This window comes from Trachurus japonicus, chromosome 17 (genome assembly GCF_045865225.1).
Source record: "Trachurus japonicus isolate A0001 chromosome 17, Traja_1.0".
In the NCBI taxonomy this organism is placed as follows: Eukaryota; Metazoa; Chordata; class Actinopteri; order Carangiformes; family Carangidae; genus Trachurus; species Trachurus japonicus.
Window position 1 is genome coordinate 17143700 of NC_140923.1, and position 19340 is coordinate 17163039.

General features: G+C 39.1%; 1 protein-coding gene across 1 annotated transcript in view; it reads right to left on the reverse strand.

Moving 5' to 3' along the window:
• The window catches only part of LOC146970429 (uncharacterized), a 33392-nt gene extending 14482 nt beyond the window's left edge, over positions 1-18910 (reverse strand). Inside the window, exons 1-25 of the mRNA XM_085803995.1 lie at positions 18281-18910; positions 17729-17858; positions 17152-17319; positions 15964-16101; positions 14307-14458; positions 13922-14025; positions 13586-13775; positions 13290-13421; positions 12882-13025; positions 12616-12751; positions 9635-9785; positions 9173-9309; positions 8940-9051; positions 8714-8777; positions 8395-8598; positions 8167-8312; positions 6026-6144; positions 5555-5676; positions 5362-5459; positions 4454-4590; positions 4173-4297; positions 3718-3863; positions 2990-3092; positions 2754-2890; positions 2313-2550 (exon numbers count right to left, since the gene is read on the reverse strand). Of these exons, the coding sequence (XP_085660121.1) occupies positions 2436-2550; positions 2754-2890; positions 2990-3092; positions 3718-3863; positions 4173-4297; positions 4454-4590; positions 5362-5459; positions 5555-5676; positions 6026-6144; positions 8167-8312; positions 8395-8598; positions 8714-8777; positions 8940-9051; positions 9173-9309; positions 9635-9785; positions 12616-12751; positions 12882-13025; positions 13290-13421; positions 13586-13775; positions 13922-14025; positions 14307-14458; positions 15964-16101; positions 17152-17319; positions 17729-17858; positions 18281-18802 (3732 nt within the window). The 5' untranslated portion in view covers positions 18803-18910 and the 3' untranslated portion in view covers positions 2313-2435. The remainder of the gene's footprint in view (positions 1-2312; positions 2551-2753; positions 2891-2989; positions 3093-3717; positions 3864-4172; positions 4298-4453; positions 4591-5361; positions 5460-5554; positions 5677-6025; positions 6145-8166; positions 8313-8394; positions 8599-8713; positions 8778-8939; positions 9052-9172; positions 9310-9634; positions 9786-12615; positions 12752-12881; positions 13026-13289; positions 13422-13585; positions 13776-13921; positions 14026-14306; positions 14459-15963; positions 16102-17151; positions 17320-17728; positions 17859-18280) is intronic.
• Positions 18911-19340: the final 430 nt, after the last annotated feature.

The window sequence follows — 19340 nt, forward strand, 5'->3', positions numbered from 1 at the left end:
CCTCACGTCACATCATCGTTTTTTTTTTTTGTTTGTTTTTTTTCTAAATTAGCAACCAATTTAGCTAGCAGAGCTAAATAAGCTTTAGACGGCTAGGAATATTAACATTTCAAGAAGTTAGTATAATTTTTCAAAGAAAACAGTGAAGGCTTGCAAAATTGCTTTGCATGGACTAACCTTGATTCGTTTTTTAACAGAACTTGGAGGTAGAAATGACTCACCTGACCAAAGATGGCGGAGAAACCGGGTGAAACTCATGGATATGGTGAAACTGCGTCGTGGTGTAGTCTTTTTCTTCTTCTTGTTTAGCTTCGTTGTTTGTGTCAGCAATAAAAAATAAAAAATAACACTGATGCCACTTAAGTTGAAAAAGCAAATGGTCAGATATAGGGTTAATATTTGCCAAGCAATTAATCCCGCCCCTCTCTCCTGTGAATCTATTGAGGCACTGATGAAGTTATCGCCTCTTACGGTCTCTACAAATTAAAAGTCCTATTACATGTTGAACCCGGTTGAACCAGTAGGCCTACAGGTTTTTTTTTTTTTCTCAATTTGAATTTGGTGTGTGTCTATGGGTGTGAGACAGAAGATGTGTGGATGTTCTGCACATCATTTATAATAGTACCCAATAAAAGAAGGGGACGTGTCTAAATTGATTAGAGGCCCTGATCTGGTAAAAGGCTTTTATTTTGAAGCAATTGCTTTTTTTTTTTTTTTTAAGCAGAGACGTTAGAAGGACTTTGTTTTTAGTATTTTTTAAATCTTAGCCTACTCTCTGATTATGTTTTTATTAGACCTATTTATTTTTTATTCACTAATCCCCAAATGCAAGTAATTTGCATGTAAGTCTGACAAGTGTATCCTGTTGTCTGAAACTTGAAAACATTTCAAGTCATAGTGAGAGAAAAAAAACTGATGCAATTAAAAACTGCTGTGTGAGTGTCATTGTGTGGATCTTCCTCTGCACAAATGTTTTAAAAAGACAGCAACACAGTCGTGAAACTAGAAATCATGTCCAAAATGATTGCTGTCAGAAGTTAACAGCGTTTTGTACTTTTATCCATCTTAACAAAGACTTTTCAATGAAATGTTTAGACAATACACATTTCTCAGCACTCAAATCACTGCCAATACAGAATACAGGTTTTTCAATTAATTCCTGTTTTAAAAAAAAACTCTACTAGGACCAGGCACCGATGTGAAATTATTTAATTTAAGTTTTCTCCACACACTTAATGCCAGATTTACATGAAAATAATGTTTGATGCTCATACAAAAGAAAAGTAAAGCTTTGTCATTTAGTCATTTTTGATTCTTATATAATTCACCAGTGAGACAAAAACAAACTAGAACCTTTTTCCCCAAAGTAATTACATTTTTGTATATTAAATATTATTTAAGTGACAAAGCTGTGCATAGAAAAAACACCATGGGAAAATATTGAACTTCTCACTGAAAATCAGAAATGAAAGCACCAGCTGAGCTGGATTAAAATTGAACAGGAACTAACAAACCCCTACAAGCCTTTGGATGTTCTCTCACATGGACCAACTTCTAATGGACAGGACTACTGTACTCCTCAAAGAAAAGTGCATAAGATGTGTGGTATGTCACATCTAAGACAATCATATGCCTCTACATGGCACAATCCTGCCATACTGTACGTATCGGGAAAAAGACTGTTTATGGAAGCAATGTCTTATGAAAGGAATATGTAATGTAAATGACCTATACTCTGATAGAGTGTTTATTTCTTTTTCAGAACTTAAGAAAAAATACAATTTGGAAAGTAAAAATAATTTTTGGAAGTTCTTACAAATCAGAGACAGTATAACTAAGGGTCAATTCATTCAAGACAAGAATCCAGTGATGGAATTTCTTAAATGACCTGATATAACACGCAAGGCAGCTGTATTTTACAAAATCTTTAAATGGGTTACAGGAAAACATCTGTCAAAATTTGAAATATATCTGGCAGAAAGACCTAGGATGTGAATTGAATAATGAAACCTGGCTAAGAATATTAGCAAACTCAGGGAAATATATAAAGGAGGCTGGGGGGAAATTTACCCAGTAGAAGCTAATACATAGGTTTTATTTCACCCCATCTAAACTCTACAGAATGGGCCTGTTAGCTAATAATTTATGTTGGAAATGTCAAGAAGAAACAGGAACATACTTGCATGCTATTTGGGAGTGTAAATTAATTAACCCATTCTGGGGAAAAGTGCTTGAATATGTAGGGAAATGGGTGGGTCTGAAATAATGAGCTACTGCACCCTTTGCTCAGAAATATGCATTTTCAACATGACAGACTTTAAATGAAGATTAAACAGGATGGATTTGATCTATAAAAGAGAACGAACCAGTTAATATCTATATAAAACTAGAAAAGCATAAAAAAACATAAAAAAGAAAAGTTTTTCTCCAAAGTTTCACTGAATTTGCCGAGAGCGATGATCCATCACCATCTTCTTCATGTCCCAGTCTGTTGTCAGGTCACTGAGATCAAGGTCATGTCCTGGGCCAACCATAGGGTCATGTTGGTGTCTGCAACAGTGAAGATACAGCACATTGCAATACAGCAGATTGGTTGATGAGATTTTTGGGGGGGTAAGAGCAGTTTGACTCCCTGTATGGAAGAGTCTATGCAGTTCTGAATAGGTCAAATGACATTGGCTTCTTGGGTTAGTAATAACTGCCATCGATACAGCTCACGTTTAATTAGTGTCAACAGTAGTAGATCAACTCACTGCTTGATGTGTTCTTCAATGGCCTTGCGTTCGTACACGGCGCCGTACACCGTTTTCACAGGATCAACAAACATCTTCTTGGAGAGTGGACAGAGAAGATGCTGTGGTACAAACTGAGGCACAGAATCCACCAATTTCTTCAAAATAAAAGAGAGAGACAACAAGACATTGAGTATGTTATTGTAACCACTGCAAGTAGAAGTGGTTCTGTAGATATAATAATCCACCAGATTCACCTTCTCCATGTCATCCAGTGACTGGCCTGCGGTTTGCTTTGTGTATTTCCTGGCCTCTTGTTCATAGGTCTCACGGTTTGTCAAGAACTCCTCGGCCAAAATGCTTTCAGAGGTGAAAAAAAAGTGAGATTACATGGCCAAGAAGGCAAGTGGTTGATATGTATTTGATTATGAATTTTAAGATACATTGCAGGCATTGCTATCATTACAAGTGTCATTATCTGACACTGTAAAACCCACTAATCTCACCCACTGTGGTGCAGGCATGCTACAGCTGTAAAAGCTCTTTCTTTGTAAAGGGGGGACTGTATTTGTCTGTGAACTTAGAACATTTCTTTGCTGCACCAATAAATTATGACAGTGTCAATGACAACACACATTTCCACCAATAATGTTTAAAATCCGTGCACTAAATTCAATTAAAAAAAGCAACACAAAACATATCCAGATACTCATTTACAAAATGACTCAATCAATCAATCAATCAATCAATCAATCAATCAATCAATCAATCAATCAGTTTATTTCGGGCATGTCAATTTAAATCATCATCATCACACTTCATCTTAGTTCAAATAATACAATACACATGGCCGAAAGGGAAAGCGGGAGAAATAAAAGCTTATCTAGTCCCGCCCCCATTACCACAGAATAAAAATCAGATCAAATAAAAATGAAAATCTTTTTTCTTTTTGCCTTTTTCATTTATGACCGTGTACATCTCTCACCTGTCCAGTGGATCGTCAGGCTCAGGGATGATCAGCAGACCGTACACAGCATCAAAGATCTCTCTCATGGTGATGTGGGCGTTGTAGCTGCGGTCAAATATGCTGTGGCAGATGCGGCCCACGCTGTTGACGTTGCAGTGGTAAATCTGTCATACTGTTAAGAGAATGTAACCACCAAAAGTATACACGCACATGTATATGCTCACTTTTACCATCTTTTAACTTTAAAGGTAGTGTCTGTAGGATTTTCCTAAAAAAGAAAATACATATAGATTTATACAAAAGAAATTCTGCTTCTACTCATGTATGGTGGTGACTGTCTCTGCAGAGCCTCTGGCCCCCCCCAGAACGTTTCTTACTTACCAGACTTACCAAAACGGCAACGGACAAACTTACAGGCACTACCTTTAAAACGCTATGTGACCTTTTAAATTGTTTGTAGTTCGGCAGGATACTCCGGTGACAAAGCGAACAAGCGGAGGCTTCACTGGGTATTCAGGACCAAACTGGACGTACAGCTCAAACACTCCTTTCTCGTATGGAGTGTCAGGAGGACCTTGCATGAGGATCCTCCAGAACACTGTAAAGATATAAACAAACAAAAACTTTAAACCATTGCTATGAAAAGATTACACTTCAGAATAGAAATATTGGTTTTCATGAACTTTTACTTGCAAATGACTCTTTTTGAGACTAGATTCTGTAAAAACAGGTGAAGAAGAACAATGCCACCTACTGATGTCTGACTCTGATGGAAAGACTGTGAAGAAGGGATGTGGGTCACAGTGCAGGCTCTTCAGCTCCTCCAAGACACGTTTGTCCTTCTCCATTAAACGCCCGTCCTTTGACTCACGAAGCCGCTTTTTCAGAGCACTAATTTCAAATATTATCATTATTATAGATTGTTATCATAATTTTGCCGTTAAGAAGACGACAGAGGACTGAGGACTGTGATCAAACACATCTGCAACTGGTCAATAAATGAATCAGACAATCTTCAGTTCTAGGAAATTGTGGTGAAAATAGGAACAACTGAATTTTATTTGAAAATGAGAACAATCAGTAGCTACAACCCTAAGGGACCCCAAGAACTCCTGCAGCATCATGACATTTGGCCGATAGATGCTACAACAATATGACATAACTGCTGAATTACTGTAAGTGCCAGCTATTATTCTTTGTGTCACATCCAGGGAGGAGTCACGTGGGGGTGGTAGAGCGCAGAGTAGTAAAATCAGCTGTTCTTCACCTGAATGAATGAATGAACTGAGAGGATGAGGGGGGGAAGGTCCTACTTTGCTGAGCGCTAAAAGTACACCGTTTTGGATGTTTTAGGTTTTTGTGGGATTATTTCACTGCTTGTGTTTTTGGGGGGTTAGGGTTAATGACTAATGGGTTAAGAGCAACCTGTCCACCAAATCTTAATGCATCCATCTGAAGTTGTTGTTACTCTATTTTATCCTCTATCACACTAAACTGAATATGTTTGGTTTTATACTGTTAGTTGCAAAATATATTTATAGAAATAATTTGATAACGAAAAATAATTGAAAAGTTCAGATGATGAATGTGGTTATCAACAGATGGACAAAGGTCACAATAACTTTGTTATCCACATCCAGAAAATGTGTTATGAACTCTTACCTCTCTGTCGCTGTTACTTTGTTGTTTATCTGGCTTGGTAAAGACGTCTCTGGACATTTGTCATACCCATGAGTAGCAAAGACGTGAACTAGGGCACACTACAAAACAACAAGGACAAAATCAACAACCACGTCATGACAATCTATAAGTTTAAAATGGTAAAATGAACAGAATGGCAGATACTGCAACTGACCTCAGTGACAGACTCTGGGTCAAGTTTTTTCTTGGGTTTCCTCTGCTCCAGAGACAAAACTGTCTCGATCTCAAAGAGCTTCAACCCCTCTTTGGTTGACTGTGGTTTGAAACAGCATCCACCTAGAGGCAATCAGGGGTATGTGGTGAGGAGATACGTGTCTAAACAACATAATAACGTACAGTAAAAAATGTATAAACATATATGTGAATAACAATACTACATACAGATATTTACAATTTGCTTTTTGTTTACAAGCGTCTCAACTAAAATCTTAGTGTTCTTTTCTTCCAATGGTTGAGACTTATTTGATGCCACTTGCAACTGTGAGTATAATGTCAAACCTGCTGAGACAAAGTCAGTCCACCTGTTCTCCACTTTTATGGCCTTGTTTTTTTTTTTACTTTACAGGATATCTACCGAAGCCTTGTGGCTAGATTGAATATATATGATTCAATAATGAACACATACCTGTTGCATTGCTGATTCCGTGCAGCATATCGTTTTCCACGTCTCCAAGAAGGACTGAATCCACAATGATGTCAGATTTGAGCAGTTTGGCTGTAACTGCAACTGGCTCCATTGAGGATCTATGGAAATATGACAGTGTTCAGATTTTGACCTCAGCTGCCCCCAAATAAATAGTCCAGGCAATTTACCTCATTTTGGACCCAAAAATAGAACTAATTGTCACAGAAGGTTTTTCACCATACATCATTTCTATGAGGTGTCTAGAACAACATACTAAAAGTCCTAAGAAATCCTAGTTGGGGAAATATGTTTAATTTGCATCATTATTTACTGTACAAAGTCTATGGTGCCGACAACAATACACCCCAATGGGGCTATTTTTTTCCTTTACTCCTATCACAATGAAACTTTACATGATGAAAGTATCCATGAAATGTAACATTTTTTGTATTACAAGTTTCTTGGAAAATTAATTTTATATATGTAAATGAGCTCAACACTAATTGACTTATGGTCAAGAAGCCATAAAGCCGCAAGCAGCAAAAACAGGGGCCAAATAACTTAGTTCTTAGTCCCGCTCATATGTTGTTGAACATAACACCATATTTAATATAACATCACATACAGTCGTTGAAACGACTTTGATGAATTCTGACTTTCTTCTGATGTTCTCTGTAAACTGGGAGGAAAGTCGTTAGGTAAGGCTTGTTCGCTAATAAAAAAAAAAGAATTTAGAAAGCAACTGGAGTCAAGACTGTGCAATTAATTCTTAAGGTCAATATAGGTATTTTAAGTGTGGCAAGTGACATGTGTGTATGCATAAGTTAAGTGTGGCAAGTGACAGCAGTCAGTGCATAGGTTAACTTATTGAATGGACATGAATGTGTTAGTTATTTGGCCCCTGTTGCTGCTTGTGGCTTTATGGCTTCTTGACCATAAGTCAATTAGTGTTGAGCTCATTTACATAATTAATTTTCCAAGAAACTTGAAATACAGAAACATTACTTTTCATGTATACTTTTATTGTGTGAAGTGTGATTGTGGTAGGAGTAAAGGAAGAAAATAAGCCTATTCGGGTGTATTTTGGCCATACAGTATTCCATTAGTGTATTGCTCATTTGCATATTCAAATTCATTTTCCAAGAAACTTGTAATACAAAAAATGTTACTTTTAATGTCTATTTTCATTGTGTAAAGTTTCATTGTGGTAGGAGTAAAGGAAAAAAAGAAGCCTATTCGGGTGTATTTTGGGCATATTTGATTAGTGTAAGGCTGATTTGCATATTCAAATTAATTTTCAAAGAAACTTGTAATACAAAAAATGTTACATTTCATGGATACTTTCATTGTGTAAAGTTTCATTGTGATAGGAGTAAAGGGAAAAAATAGCCCCATTGGGGTGTATTGTTGTCAGCACCATAGACTTTATACAGTAAATAATGATGCGAATTAAACATATTTCCCCAACTAGGATTTCTTAGGACTTTTAGTATGTTGTTCTAGACACCTCATAGAAATGATGTATGGTGAAAAACCTTCTGTGACAATTAGTCTGTCGTAAAAAACGCTATTTTGCCTGGACTAAAAGGCAAGGCAAGTTTATTTGTATAGCACATTATTACAGTTCGCCTCAGAATAAAAATATTTCTTTTCCATAAAAATTTATATTAAGTCTGAATTAATCATTAAAAAAATGTTGACGGTTTCGATAATGACCTGTTTACATTGTACCTGCCAGTAGCCGCCATTGTGGCTCACTGGCTCACTTCTCCGCTGTTTTCCTAAGCCTCCTCCCAGTAATGTGTGTTTGTTTTCAATCAAGCCTTTTTAATAATCAATCGGTGGATCGATGGATTATCATAAACATGTTATGGAAGAGGTGGCAATGTGTGTATTTGTGTAGTCTGATCTGTCATAAACAAGAGAATACGGTTTACAGGACGTTTGTGTCATGGACTCGCGGTGCCACCGAGACGAGAGCTGTGACACCGGGTCAGAGGCTCTGATCATACAGGTTGAGAGGTTTGGTTTTCAGCAGCGGTGTGGAATGTATATATAATATAAACAATTTATGCATATCTTTGTATTTACAATATCAATAGGTGGTAGCACAGCACAATAATACAAAGTTGGAAATTTACCCAGAATCATTTCCATCAGTGAGACAGATGATGCGAAGTCGACATTCTGGAAACGTCGTCTTGACCTTGTCTAACTCTATCGCACCACGTCGTAGCGCATCATACAGCAGAGTACATCCATTTGGCTCAAGGTTACGCATGTGCTTCTAAAAAATAAAACATTTCTATTTAGGTAGACAACAACATTAAGAATGGGACGTCAAGCTGGACGGGGCTATAAACACTTGCCTTGAACTTTTCCAGATTTTCAGTAAATGTGTGAAGGGTTTTCACCCTGGAATCGAACTTCACCAGACCAATGATATGATGGAAATCATAAGCCATGCTTCTCGATGCAAAGTTGTCAAAGAGCTCTTTAACGGCGTCAACTTTCTTTATTCCTGCATTTCTGTAGCACTCCTCTTCCATGGACGAACTTGTGTCTATCAGGACCTAATGAAAACAAAGACATATATTATGAGCTGTTATTGATGTAGTAGAAACCTCATAACAAAAAACATATTTTGCACTTAAATAACAGTTAAGACCTAGCAAAGAGACATGTTACCAGTATGGCCTCCTTTGGAGTCCTGGTTGTGATAAGTGATCCGTCATCTCGATGGTCACCAGTCCTGTGTTGAATATTAAGAAAAATAAATAAGATACAAAGTTATGTGATGTATTGTAATATGTTTTATTGTATTTCTACTGCACAATTTAATATATTTTATCAGTTGATTTCTTTCTTTAAACCCCGCCCCCCAAAAAAAACCCGTTAATGTCAAAGTACTCACTTTGCTGCCAGCACATTCACATCCTTCACTTCAACTTTCCCATCCAGACAATTGTACACATGGATCATATCTACGGATCCTTTGCCTTTATTCAGATAAACGCCAAGGTTGTCTAAAAAAGGAAAATTCACACCCAAAAGAAGCCATCTGGAGCATGAATCCGTAACAATGCACTTTAAAACATTATGTGCACAGAGAGGAACCAGCGCCATGAATATGATTTGATTGGCTACCTTCACTCAGCAGAACAAGGCGACCCTTAGTCACCCCCAGGCTCTTCAGATGTAGAGGTGGGGTCACATTGAGAAGAGGGAAAGATTTCAGTTTTTCAACCATACATCCAAAGGTACTCTGGATGTTGACCTGGAAGCTGTCATTTAATACTTTAGGTTACAGACAATCATGGCTTGAGCATAAATAATAAATAATCATAAACTTTTTGCAACTCTACTATTTATTACACTCAAAGTGTTGTCTTCCAAAAATATTGCTAGTAAGATTATCAGCAACAACTCAAAGAATGAAAACTCTTTTTTCTAAACTGCCAACAGAAAAATACAAACAAAACCTATGTGCAGTAGTTAAAGCTCAGGTCAGGTAGAGGGAGCTGGAGGAGGCGCTGCAGACACGTCACGTCTTTCGTCAACTTACCAACTGTAGCTTTAAATAAAAAGTAAAGAGTTAGTGGTACATACTTCAGACCGCTCGTCTTGTCGTGATGAATCCAGAGAGGATATGTTCTGAATGATGGAGGCAAGCTGAGCAAGATTTTCTCAATGTCAGTGGCTCTCTGTAACGAGGTCTCTCGCAAAATCTCCTCTGTGCAGTTTGGAATTTTGACTCCATCTGAACAAAAGATTAAAACATGAAATCCATGGCAAAATCACACATTTACTACGTGGGCTATTCATCTATGCAAGAGAGAACCACTACCAGAGAGTAGGAAGCAGCCAATGATAACCCAGTATAATATTGTAGAAGGCATTCATATTGTCGTACAGTGAGGTGATGACTTAGCCTGACAAGACCAGACTATATCATTAAAATGTATAGTCTGACAACGACCAGTAGACCTCGGCTCAATCCAGGGGGCGGGATAAAGGCTGTCTTTCAAACTGCCTCTGCACGCAATAGGGTAGCGCTTGAGCATTACGACTAATCAGAGCAAAGAGCAGGATGACGTTAACCTGACAAGCCAATTAAAATGTATGTCGTCATCGCGTTAAGCCCGCCCAACGACTCTCTAAACAGATAGAGCGCTGTGATTGGTGTACACAAACGGTGTTCGAGACTCAAAAAGTTCCTATGGCTCGTTTCTAGACCCACCTAGAGCACTGGAAAAGAGAGTAACGACCATAGACGACACGCATTGGTCCAATGGAAGCGCCTCCTGATGGCGGAATATGGGTATTGCAAAAGCGCCCAAGAACTGACAACTCTGCATTGTTGGTGAATGAGCAAGTGTGGTATTTTCAATGATTTAAGGACATTTATAGATCACCCACGTTAATAGCATCATTGAGGATCCTTTACAGATAAACATTAACACATAGGCGAGTAGAAAAAAAAAAAAAAAAAAAAAAACAGTTGTCTACTCTACATTAATGTTTCAATTATGTACAAATCCTCACACATTCTCATGCTTGTCAAAGCGCTGGTTACTAAGTAAGCAAATTTGCACACATTGTTGAGTATTATGTGAGTGTGTGTATGTGTCTGGCTATGAGTGTGGTTATTAGAGGAGGATGATTGTAATCTGTGTATTGTATGTGTATGTGTTTGAATGTGTGAGAGTGAGAGAGAGTGTATGTGCTGTTAGTCCCTATTGTGCACTTTATGACTTGGCGCTCCTGTTTCCCTGCTTTTATTAGTGCATTCTGTCAATTTTTTAAATATTATGGTTATTATGTCCTATTTCAATTTATCTTAATATTGTATCTGTTCCCACTTTACCTGCCCAGGGACTACAGGCGGAAATTAGCAATTGTTGCTATAACCTGGCTCAAATACGGAAGCCGAGAACGGCCACGTCCATAATATTTTTTTTATTATCGTTTTCTCGTGATAACGACTTATTATTTCGTTATCTCGAGATAACAAAGTCCGTTTTCTCGTGATAACGAATTAATTTATTTCGTTATCTCGAGATAACAAAGACCGTTTTCTCGTGATAACGAAATAATCATAGAATGTGTCGTTGACATGGTTGCCAGCAACAGGAGGCTACTGTTCAGCTCGAGCATGGGGCAGTTAACTTTTCTACTCTAGCCTACTCACTGGTGTGATTATTGTCCACACCAGCTGTCAACAATAACTTACCAGTAAGTTACACTTAACGTTAGTTTGTATAACGTCACTGTGCTGGGTTTATTTAAGGGGCTACCGGCCGGTGGTCCCATCCTGTTTCAGCTAAGCTAACGTTAGCTACTGGCTGCTGCTGTCAGAAATCACAACCTTATCTCGAACCATCAGACACCTGTTGCCTGCGACCACTGACATGTAGGCTAATGTTAATTTGGCAAGACAGCAGTGTTCATGAGCTTTGTCTGAGCAGCAACTAGCTAACATTACCTTAGCTGAAGCTGCCATAACGTAGTCTACTCTCATGTGTTTATGCTAAGCTGTAGCCCCTTAAATAAACCCAGCTCAGTAAACAAACTAACGTTAAGTGTAATTTACCGGTACTTCATTGTTGACAGCTCCTCAGAGCAGACTAACGTTAGTGGCAGCTCTTGAAGGCTGAAATCAGGATGATGTGATCACATTAATCAGCTCACTGATTTGAGTTCTACACATGGTTTTGGGCAATTATCCCACGAAAACATCTCTTCTGTTACGTTAGATCTGTAGATGTGTAGTGTTTCCAACAGACTCGCTTTAGTAGCCTCCTGCTACGAACATACAGCGGCTAACCAGCTGCTACCATGGATGTATTATATAAACCGTCTTTGATTATATTAACCCCGTAAACAGAAGCGATTGCACCGGGGAAACATGTTGCTAGGCAACCATGTCAACGACACATTCTATGATTATTTCGTTATCACGAGAAAACGGTCTTTGTTATCTCGAGATAACGAAATAAATTAATTCGTTATCACGAGAAAACGGACTTTGTTATCTCGAGATAACGAAATAATAAGTCGTTATCACGAGAAAACGATAATAAAAAAAATATTATGGACGTGGCCGTTCTCGGCTTCCGTACTCAAAGCATCTCTTCTTGTTTTACAAGATTAATGTTTGTTGTGCATTGTCCCTGTTTTAAATAAATAAATTCATTCATTCATATCTACATTTTGTAATAAACAAATTATAAGTATAATTTGATATGACCAAGACACCTAAAAACAAAAACACTGCCGTTTTCATCAATTTACAAGCAAGTGGGCAACACACATACATTGGAGTGAATGAGTTTTCTGGGCGCTTTTGCAATACCCATATCCTGCCACTCGGGGCGCAAAATGCTTACCACGGGAGTCAGTGGTGGTGTCGTTGCTCTAGTCTAGACCACCTATGGAGCAAATATATTTGCTGCCGCTAGGGTGCGTCTAGATTTCTAGGCTAGTGATGACTAGCACCTGACCACAGTTTATACAAATTTCACACATCAATTCTTCACAATAACAAATATTTTTGGTATTTTCCCCACACACAGAAACTTTAGTCTTACCTCTGATGTTCTGGAGAACGTACGCTCGTTCAAAGGCACCTGGTACTCCTGGTACTCTGACTGGTTCACAGAAACGTCTGTTATCTTCAGCTGTGAGAGCGATCGGTGCATAGTCCTCATGAGTCTGAGAGAATTTCTGTCAGACAAGACGAATCAGAAATTAAGAGGGAGAAAAAAAGAAAGACGGATATCTAAGTATATTCAGTACAATTAGTGTACGAATACTTTTCAGTTGTTTCAGTCCAGCCTCAGTGTCACCACCATACCTTTGCTTTTGAAATGAGATATGCCCAGCAGTACAATGAATTCTCAAAGACATTCAGGTCCTTGATGACTTTATCTCCTCGTGCAGATCCAAGTTGGGGCAAAAGCTCTCTGAAGAGCACGTACAGGCCTTCCACAACGGCAATCTACAACAAAGTCATGAACAAGAAATGAAGAAATCAAGAACACACCCTTGACTGAATCAGGATTTCATTGAAAATGACCACAACTGAGTTTATTTCAATGACAATCAAAGTCAATAAAACTTTTTACCACCTACTGACGTAATAACAAGCATGAGTACAATGTAATGAGAGTTTTTAATTCTTAATCAATACATAGATGGCTGTTCAAGTGACCATACAGATATTAAAAAGTAGAATTACGGTATACAACCTCCTATTGTTTACCTTCTGGTTCCTTGTCATCTTTTCGTTCCTGCAGAATAACTGATGCAAACCTTGGGCCAGAGGGTTGCATCCAGTCACTTTCCTTATGTAGGCAACCAATTTATTTTGTACTTCACTGGGATGGTGACTTTTCTAAGAGAAAAAAAAAAGAATAATGCATTTGAAAACACGGCTCTTCGCCAGACTTAGGCTACTGTTCAGTCAGCTTGTCAAGTGCAAGAAAAGTGACTGATGATTAAAGCAAATAGCTGGGGCGTAACATATAGATCACAAAGTATACTATATAAACTGCTTACAACAGCATATAGTGAGGACAGGAACACACTGATTCCTTTCTGAGTCTGTTGAACTGAAGGCACAACGTCATGAATGAAGAAAGTCTCGTTGTACGAAGCCTCGGCACAAAACGTTGACAAAGAGAAGGCAACTGTTGAACCCGCAGAGATGCCGCAGTTTTGTAGTTTGTCACCAGGCTCGTGTCCACCCCTGCAGGTGTAAGAACGCAGAAGAACAAGGATACTTAACCGTGGTTGAGCACTAGATGTGGAGTACAAGATGAATAAAGAAACCCTTGTTGACAAACAGGGTCACCAGCCGTAACATCAGTTCGTATTGTGATGACTCTAAATTACCTGTAATGAAGGACATGTGCTGGGATTCCACTAATGCTTGCCAACGTGTGTTTCAGACCGTTAATAGAGTCGTTTTCTAAGTCCACCATCATTTCGTATTCCCCCTAAAGTCAATAAAACATACAATAAGAACAGCTTGTGTTAACAAAACTCTGACTGGATGATATGACACAAACAGTCTTCCAAATAAATGCATGGAGCGGCTGAAGTGTCCCACCCCTGCAAGCTAAATTGATCTTTAGGTTGGTTAGTGTTTTCCCATTGGATCTTTCCCTCTACAGTAATTAATTATCTTTTGATTTTACAAAGTTGCTATATATCTGATAATATCCAAGTCTCAGATGCTAATACTTGAATCACAACTATTATAGTTATTAAGACGTACCCTGAGCATAATGTGGCATCGAATGACAGACTCTCCAAAGGTTTCATCAAACCCTAGCTTTGGTATTTGAGGAGCATATTCCAGGTTTTCCTTCGGTGTGAATATGGCATAGATCACAGCTCCACTTTCAATGTGCCTGTCTTTCAGAGACCCTGTATGAAGAGAAAATGAAAACTGCATTAGATTTTACATGCATTTAAAATGTTATTCCCGTCTGCATGTGAGCAAGTGTAGAAGAAACTGTTCTCCTTTCTTGTAGTTAAAAAGTGGACTGATTCTCCCGAGTCGTTACAAAGGTTAAAAAACAAACAAAAAACTCATGAAGATAGTCTGTATTACAGGGCTGTGGAATTACTGTGCGTTCACACCAAAAGCGTCAGGAGCGTTTCGGCGGCCAGAAGTCATTCATTTTCAATGGAGACTGGCGTTGAGGGGCGTCGGGAGCGTCAGGGTGTCAAACTCAAACACGCCGCGGGCCAGAATTTAAAAAATGGGTCACAGTCGAGGGCCACATGGTTGTTTATTGAGAACTTATTGAAATGACCTTTTTGCATACTGAACCTAAAACTAATAAAGCTTGTAAGTTATTGCATATAAAACAACAAATAATCATTAAATAAAAAAAAAAATCAGTTGCATTCATTTCTAATGGCTCTAATCTGCAGCTTTCCATAGTCATTTCTAATTAGGGATGCACATGATTAACCATAAACCAATATCAAGAACTTTGACTGATTAATATTTTTTTTAACTTCTATGTGTCAACTTATGGGGACTTAACGACACATGCAGACTTAACACTCGTGCCTTCAGTATCATATCAGTCATTCGTTTCTCAGCAGGAAGTTAGACATATGTGACTGTTATGCAGCGCAGTCCAGTGACAGACGGTCAGACGACAAACATAAAGGGACGTCTGCGTGTGCATCACCTGTAACAACGGCGCTGCTAAAAAAAAAAGAAAGAAAGAAAGTACGGTACTGTGTGCTCCAGCGTTCCCCAGTGTTCACCTGCAGCTCCACAGAGGAGCTGTCAGAGGAGCTCTGCTGTTCGGCTGCACTCACGCTGTGTACCGCTGTGTGCTGTGTGTTTCATAATGGCAAGAGAAAAAAAAAGCACATCGTCGATCACCCTCTCAATTGACAACAGAGGATCAGGTTGCTGGTGCTGATGAACAAGTGGGATAAGGACTCGCGCTCGCGGCCCCCTGATAGACGTGCACTGGCAGTGCATTGTGGGATTTGTACTATAGTTTTAGTGGTACGTGCAACATACCAGCGGGCCATAATCAGATATCATCATGCGGGCGGCGGGCCAAAGATAATTGGACATAATTAAGCACTCGCGTTGAGGCGTTGAGTTTGACACATGTGAATTAGAAGTTGAGAGAAGTTGAACTTGCAACTATGCAAATGAGGAGCATTGCGGCGGCAGCCAGTTGCAGACCGGGAGTCTCACAGTGGGAGAAATTGAGAGCGCCTGAGTGGACACATCTCGCGCTGCTTGAAAGTCCCGCCCCCAATCACAGTCTTACTTGTTTAATCCTGAAGAATATAAATATGTACCAAATAATTAACAGGAATGTTTTTCAACTGCTAAAATGTAGTTAAGTTAAGACAATCCTTTATGGTTTTAATTACAAAAAAGGTCTTCTCACATGTGTTGAAGAAAGAATCATCTGACAGGGGCATCCCATCTATTGTGTAGAGACAGACTCCTGTGGCGCTGCCAACGTTTTCAAGATGACAGATCCTTAACATCAGATCTTCAACTGTGTTCTGCGCTTGATCCAAATCTGTAAATGAAAAATTTCAGAAAGCATTTCAAATTTCATTTCAGCTACAATTATGCAAAGAGTGGGATATTTCAGCACACAGTTCGGCACCACCATTTCTTTGCTCACAAAGTAGGCTAGGCTACTTGCTGCTGAGGGCTCGGTGTGTGGAGGACTGAGATCAGAGATTTTGAAGTAATTTTCCCTTCATTTATTGGTGATGGGCGCTATTACAGTTGATACCGATGTCATCAGATGCCATCAGATCACTGCTGTGTGTGTGTGTGTGTGTGTGTGTGTGTGTGTGGTTGTGAAGGTGTGTGACCAGAGGGTCCAGCCTGTCTCCCCGCGGTGACTGATGTTTATCACGGTGTGATTACGTGGGCCGGTCGGGGAGGGGGGCTGTGGCAGCGAAACTGAAAACTGTCGCGTAAGGTCAGGTTGTTGTTGGTTGATCCGGTGAATGATCAACTTTCAGGGTTGATCAGAATTTTCCTCTGGATGTAAACATGCTGTAAGAAATGATCACACCGAGATCAGCAAAGTCTGTGTTGACAGCTCCGCTGCTGCGGCGGCTCCTTTTTAGCGGCAGTTAATGAAAACAGAGGGTTTTTTTCTAGTTTTTAACACTGTAAAACTAGTTGTCACAGAAGGAGCAATACAGTAGTGGTCTCCTCTGTGTCTCTTCTCATCCAGTGCCTCCACAGTTTCATGTTTTACCGTCTCTGTCTGTAGCTACAGTATGTCCTTCACTTTCACTGTCTGTGGCTGTCAGCCAGTGGAGGCAACCAACCCTGTGATGTCACAGACTGTCCAACGACAAGATGGCTGCGCCCTAGCTAAAAAATGCAATTTTCAACTCCCATTTTCTCCTAAATGCTTGTGTTTCATGTGTTAGTTTGCCTAATTTTAAGCACACTGGAAATCCATTTAATAAATTATGTCAAATTGGCTGGGTGCTACATTTCCACTTTAAGAGTTGCTCTCAGGCTGTATTCTGTAAACAAGTCAATAGGTGAACAAAATAATGATTAAAATGTTAAAATTCATGATAAGTTGTGTTCCTTTTACCTTTAATATATTTTGGTTGAGGACATTTGGGGTATGTGTACTGCAGATAGAACGCCTCCACTGATTTTTGCACAGGTTGAACAGTTTGAACTTGTTGCTCTGGACCTTTCAGTGTTTGAATGGAGTTTTTCATTGCAGAAAAACGGTTCTTTTCCACATGACTTAAACCTGAAAAAAAAAATGGAGATAAAAAGCAAAATGAATTCAAAATGTTCCACTAACATGTTGTTTCTTTATCCTTATATTATATCAAAACTTAAAAACACAGTGTGACACTTCGAACACTGGCAATAATTGGACTTTTAAGCAGCTTTTTTTAATTTCCTGCAAACTACAGGTAAGTGTAATTTTATCATCTTATTTTCCATTGGGTCGTGACATTTTGTGTAGTAGCAGTTTATAAAATGGGACAGTATTTAAGTTCAAGTCAGACAAGTTATGAGTTAATTGCTCCAGGCATCAGGTATTTATATAAATTCAAATTCTCTTCACACTTGCATAATACTGTGAATCAAGCATGTTTAGCACTGAACTGAAGTAAAAATCTAAGATGTCTTTTAAAATGTGTTCATCTTACCTAAGTTGCTTAAATCTTCATCTGTGATGCCATCCAGGAAATCTCTTTCATCTTTAACACCCAACTGAACAAACTGCTTGTGGTAGGACTCCAGTCGGTGTTGCTCAAGCAGGCTGAATATTGCACCCATCTAAAACAGACATCAGGAGATTTTATTTACCATCACTCTCTACCCCTTTTTAAATATCTGTGACAAATGATAACATGCAGATTATAAAATAAAATATGTTACAGTCAAATCAATACCTGAGAAACTGAGATTAAACTTTAGGAAAATTAGGATAATGCCAGTATTAGTCTTCCAGTATAGTATTATCCTAATGTTCATCTTTATGGTCCCTAACCATAAATAACACAGATCTAACAACATAATGACTCTACTGACTGTTGACTTTGCCTGCCATCTGTACTCTTCTAGTCTAAATGTTGTGCTAGTAGAATACAAAGTTAATTCTAATCTTTCAACAGTAAGTCAAGTCATTCATTAACATATTTGAATTTTAATGGATAAATTAAGGATTCATTTCTGCATTAAGACATTTTTAAACACACCTGTGGTGTTGTCTGCTTGTCTGGGACTAAACCATCGCCCATGTGTGTCTCTTCCACACACTTTGAGTGCTCCTCTCTCAGATCATTTGTAGCTGGGATCAGTCTATGTCCCTTTCCATGGCAGCGTTCTTCGTGGGCTCTCAGGTGAGTCACGCAGTAAGACTCCACGCACATGAGACAGGATTTGACAGCTTTGCTTTTCTTTTTCCCCGTACAGACACTGCATTTCACCACCTCAGGTTTGGCCAAGGGCTCAGCTGCAACTTGATATCTGGTTTGCTGAAACTTTTTCACCGCTTCGCCCAGAGCTGTGTTTCTACTCAGCGGAGGTCTCGGTTTAAAGACCTGCCTGCACTGAGGACAGTTGTGCTGACCTTTCTTCTTGGGCCGGTTCCAGTGGCCTTCAATGCAGTCATGACAATAACTGTGGCCGCAGGGGATCGTTACCGGGTCCCTCAAGACATCCCGGCAAATTGAACAATCAAACTTATCTTGTTCAATAGAAGCAGTTGTCGCTGCCATTTCTTAAACACGGCTGGAAAAAACTGAAGGAATATGCAGTTCGCAGAGTCTCAGGTTTCATCTGCTGCAGCTTGAAGCCTCCAGTCTCGAGGGGTCTCTTCAGTTTCTGTTCTCTCCTTTAGCAAGAAATGAAACCTATGAAAATGAAACCCAACTGTTTAAAGGGATAGTTCACCCAAAATTTTAATTTCACTCATTATCTACTCACCCTCATGTCGACTAAGGGCTGGGGGAGAAGTTTCAGAGTCCTCCGTGCCTTCTCTGAGTTACAGCGGGGCTCCGTGCAGCACTGTCCATATGACGGTTGCGAACAGAGCTCACTTTTCTTCGTCCAAAAAGACACACCAAAAAACATCCAAATACCTCCATAGTGCTCGTCTGTAATGTCCCTCTTGTATTGAAGCCCCAACATGAGAAATTGTTCCGAAAAAAATTAAATAAGTCTATGTTTTAAGCTTGTTTGTAGCGGAAGCAAAGAACATTTTGTTTGAGTCCGCCTCCATCACACACCTTGTGCGTGTTGAAAGTAGCCTACGGT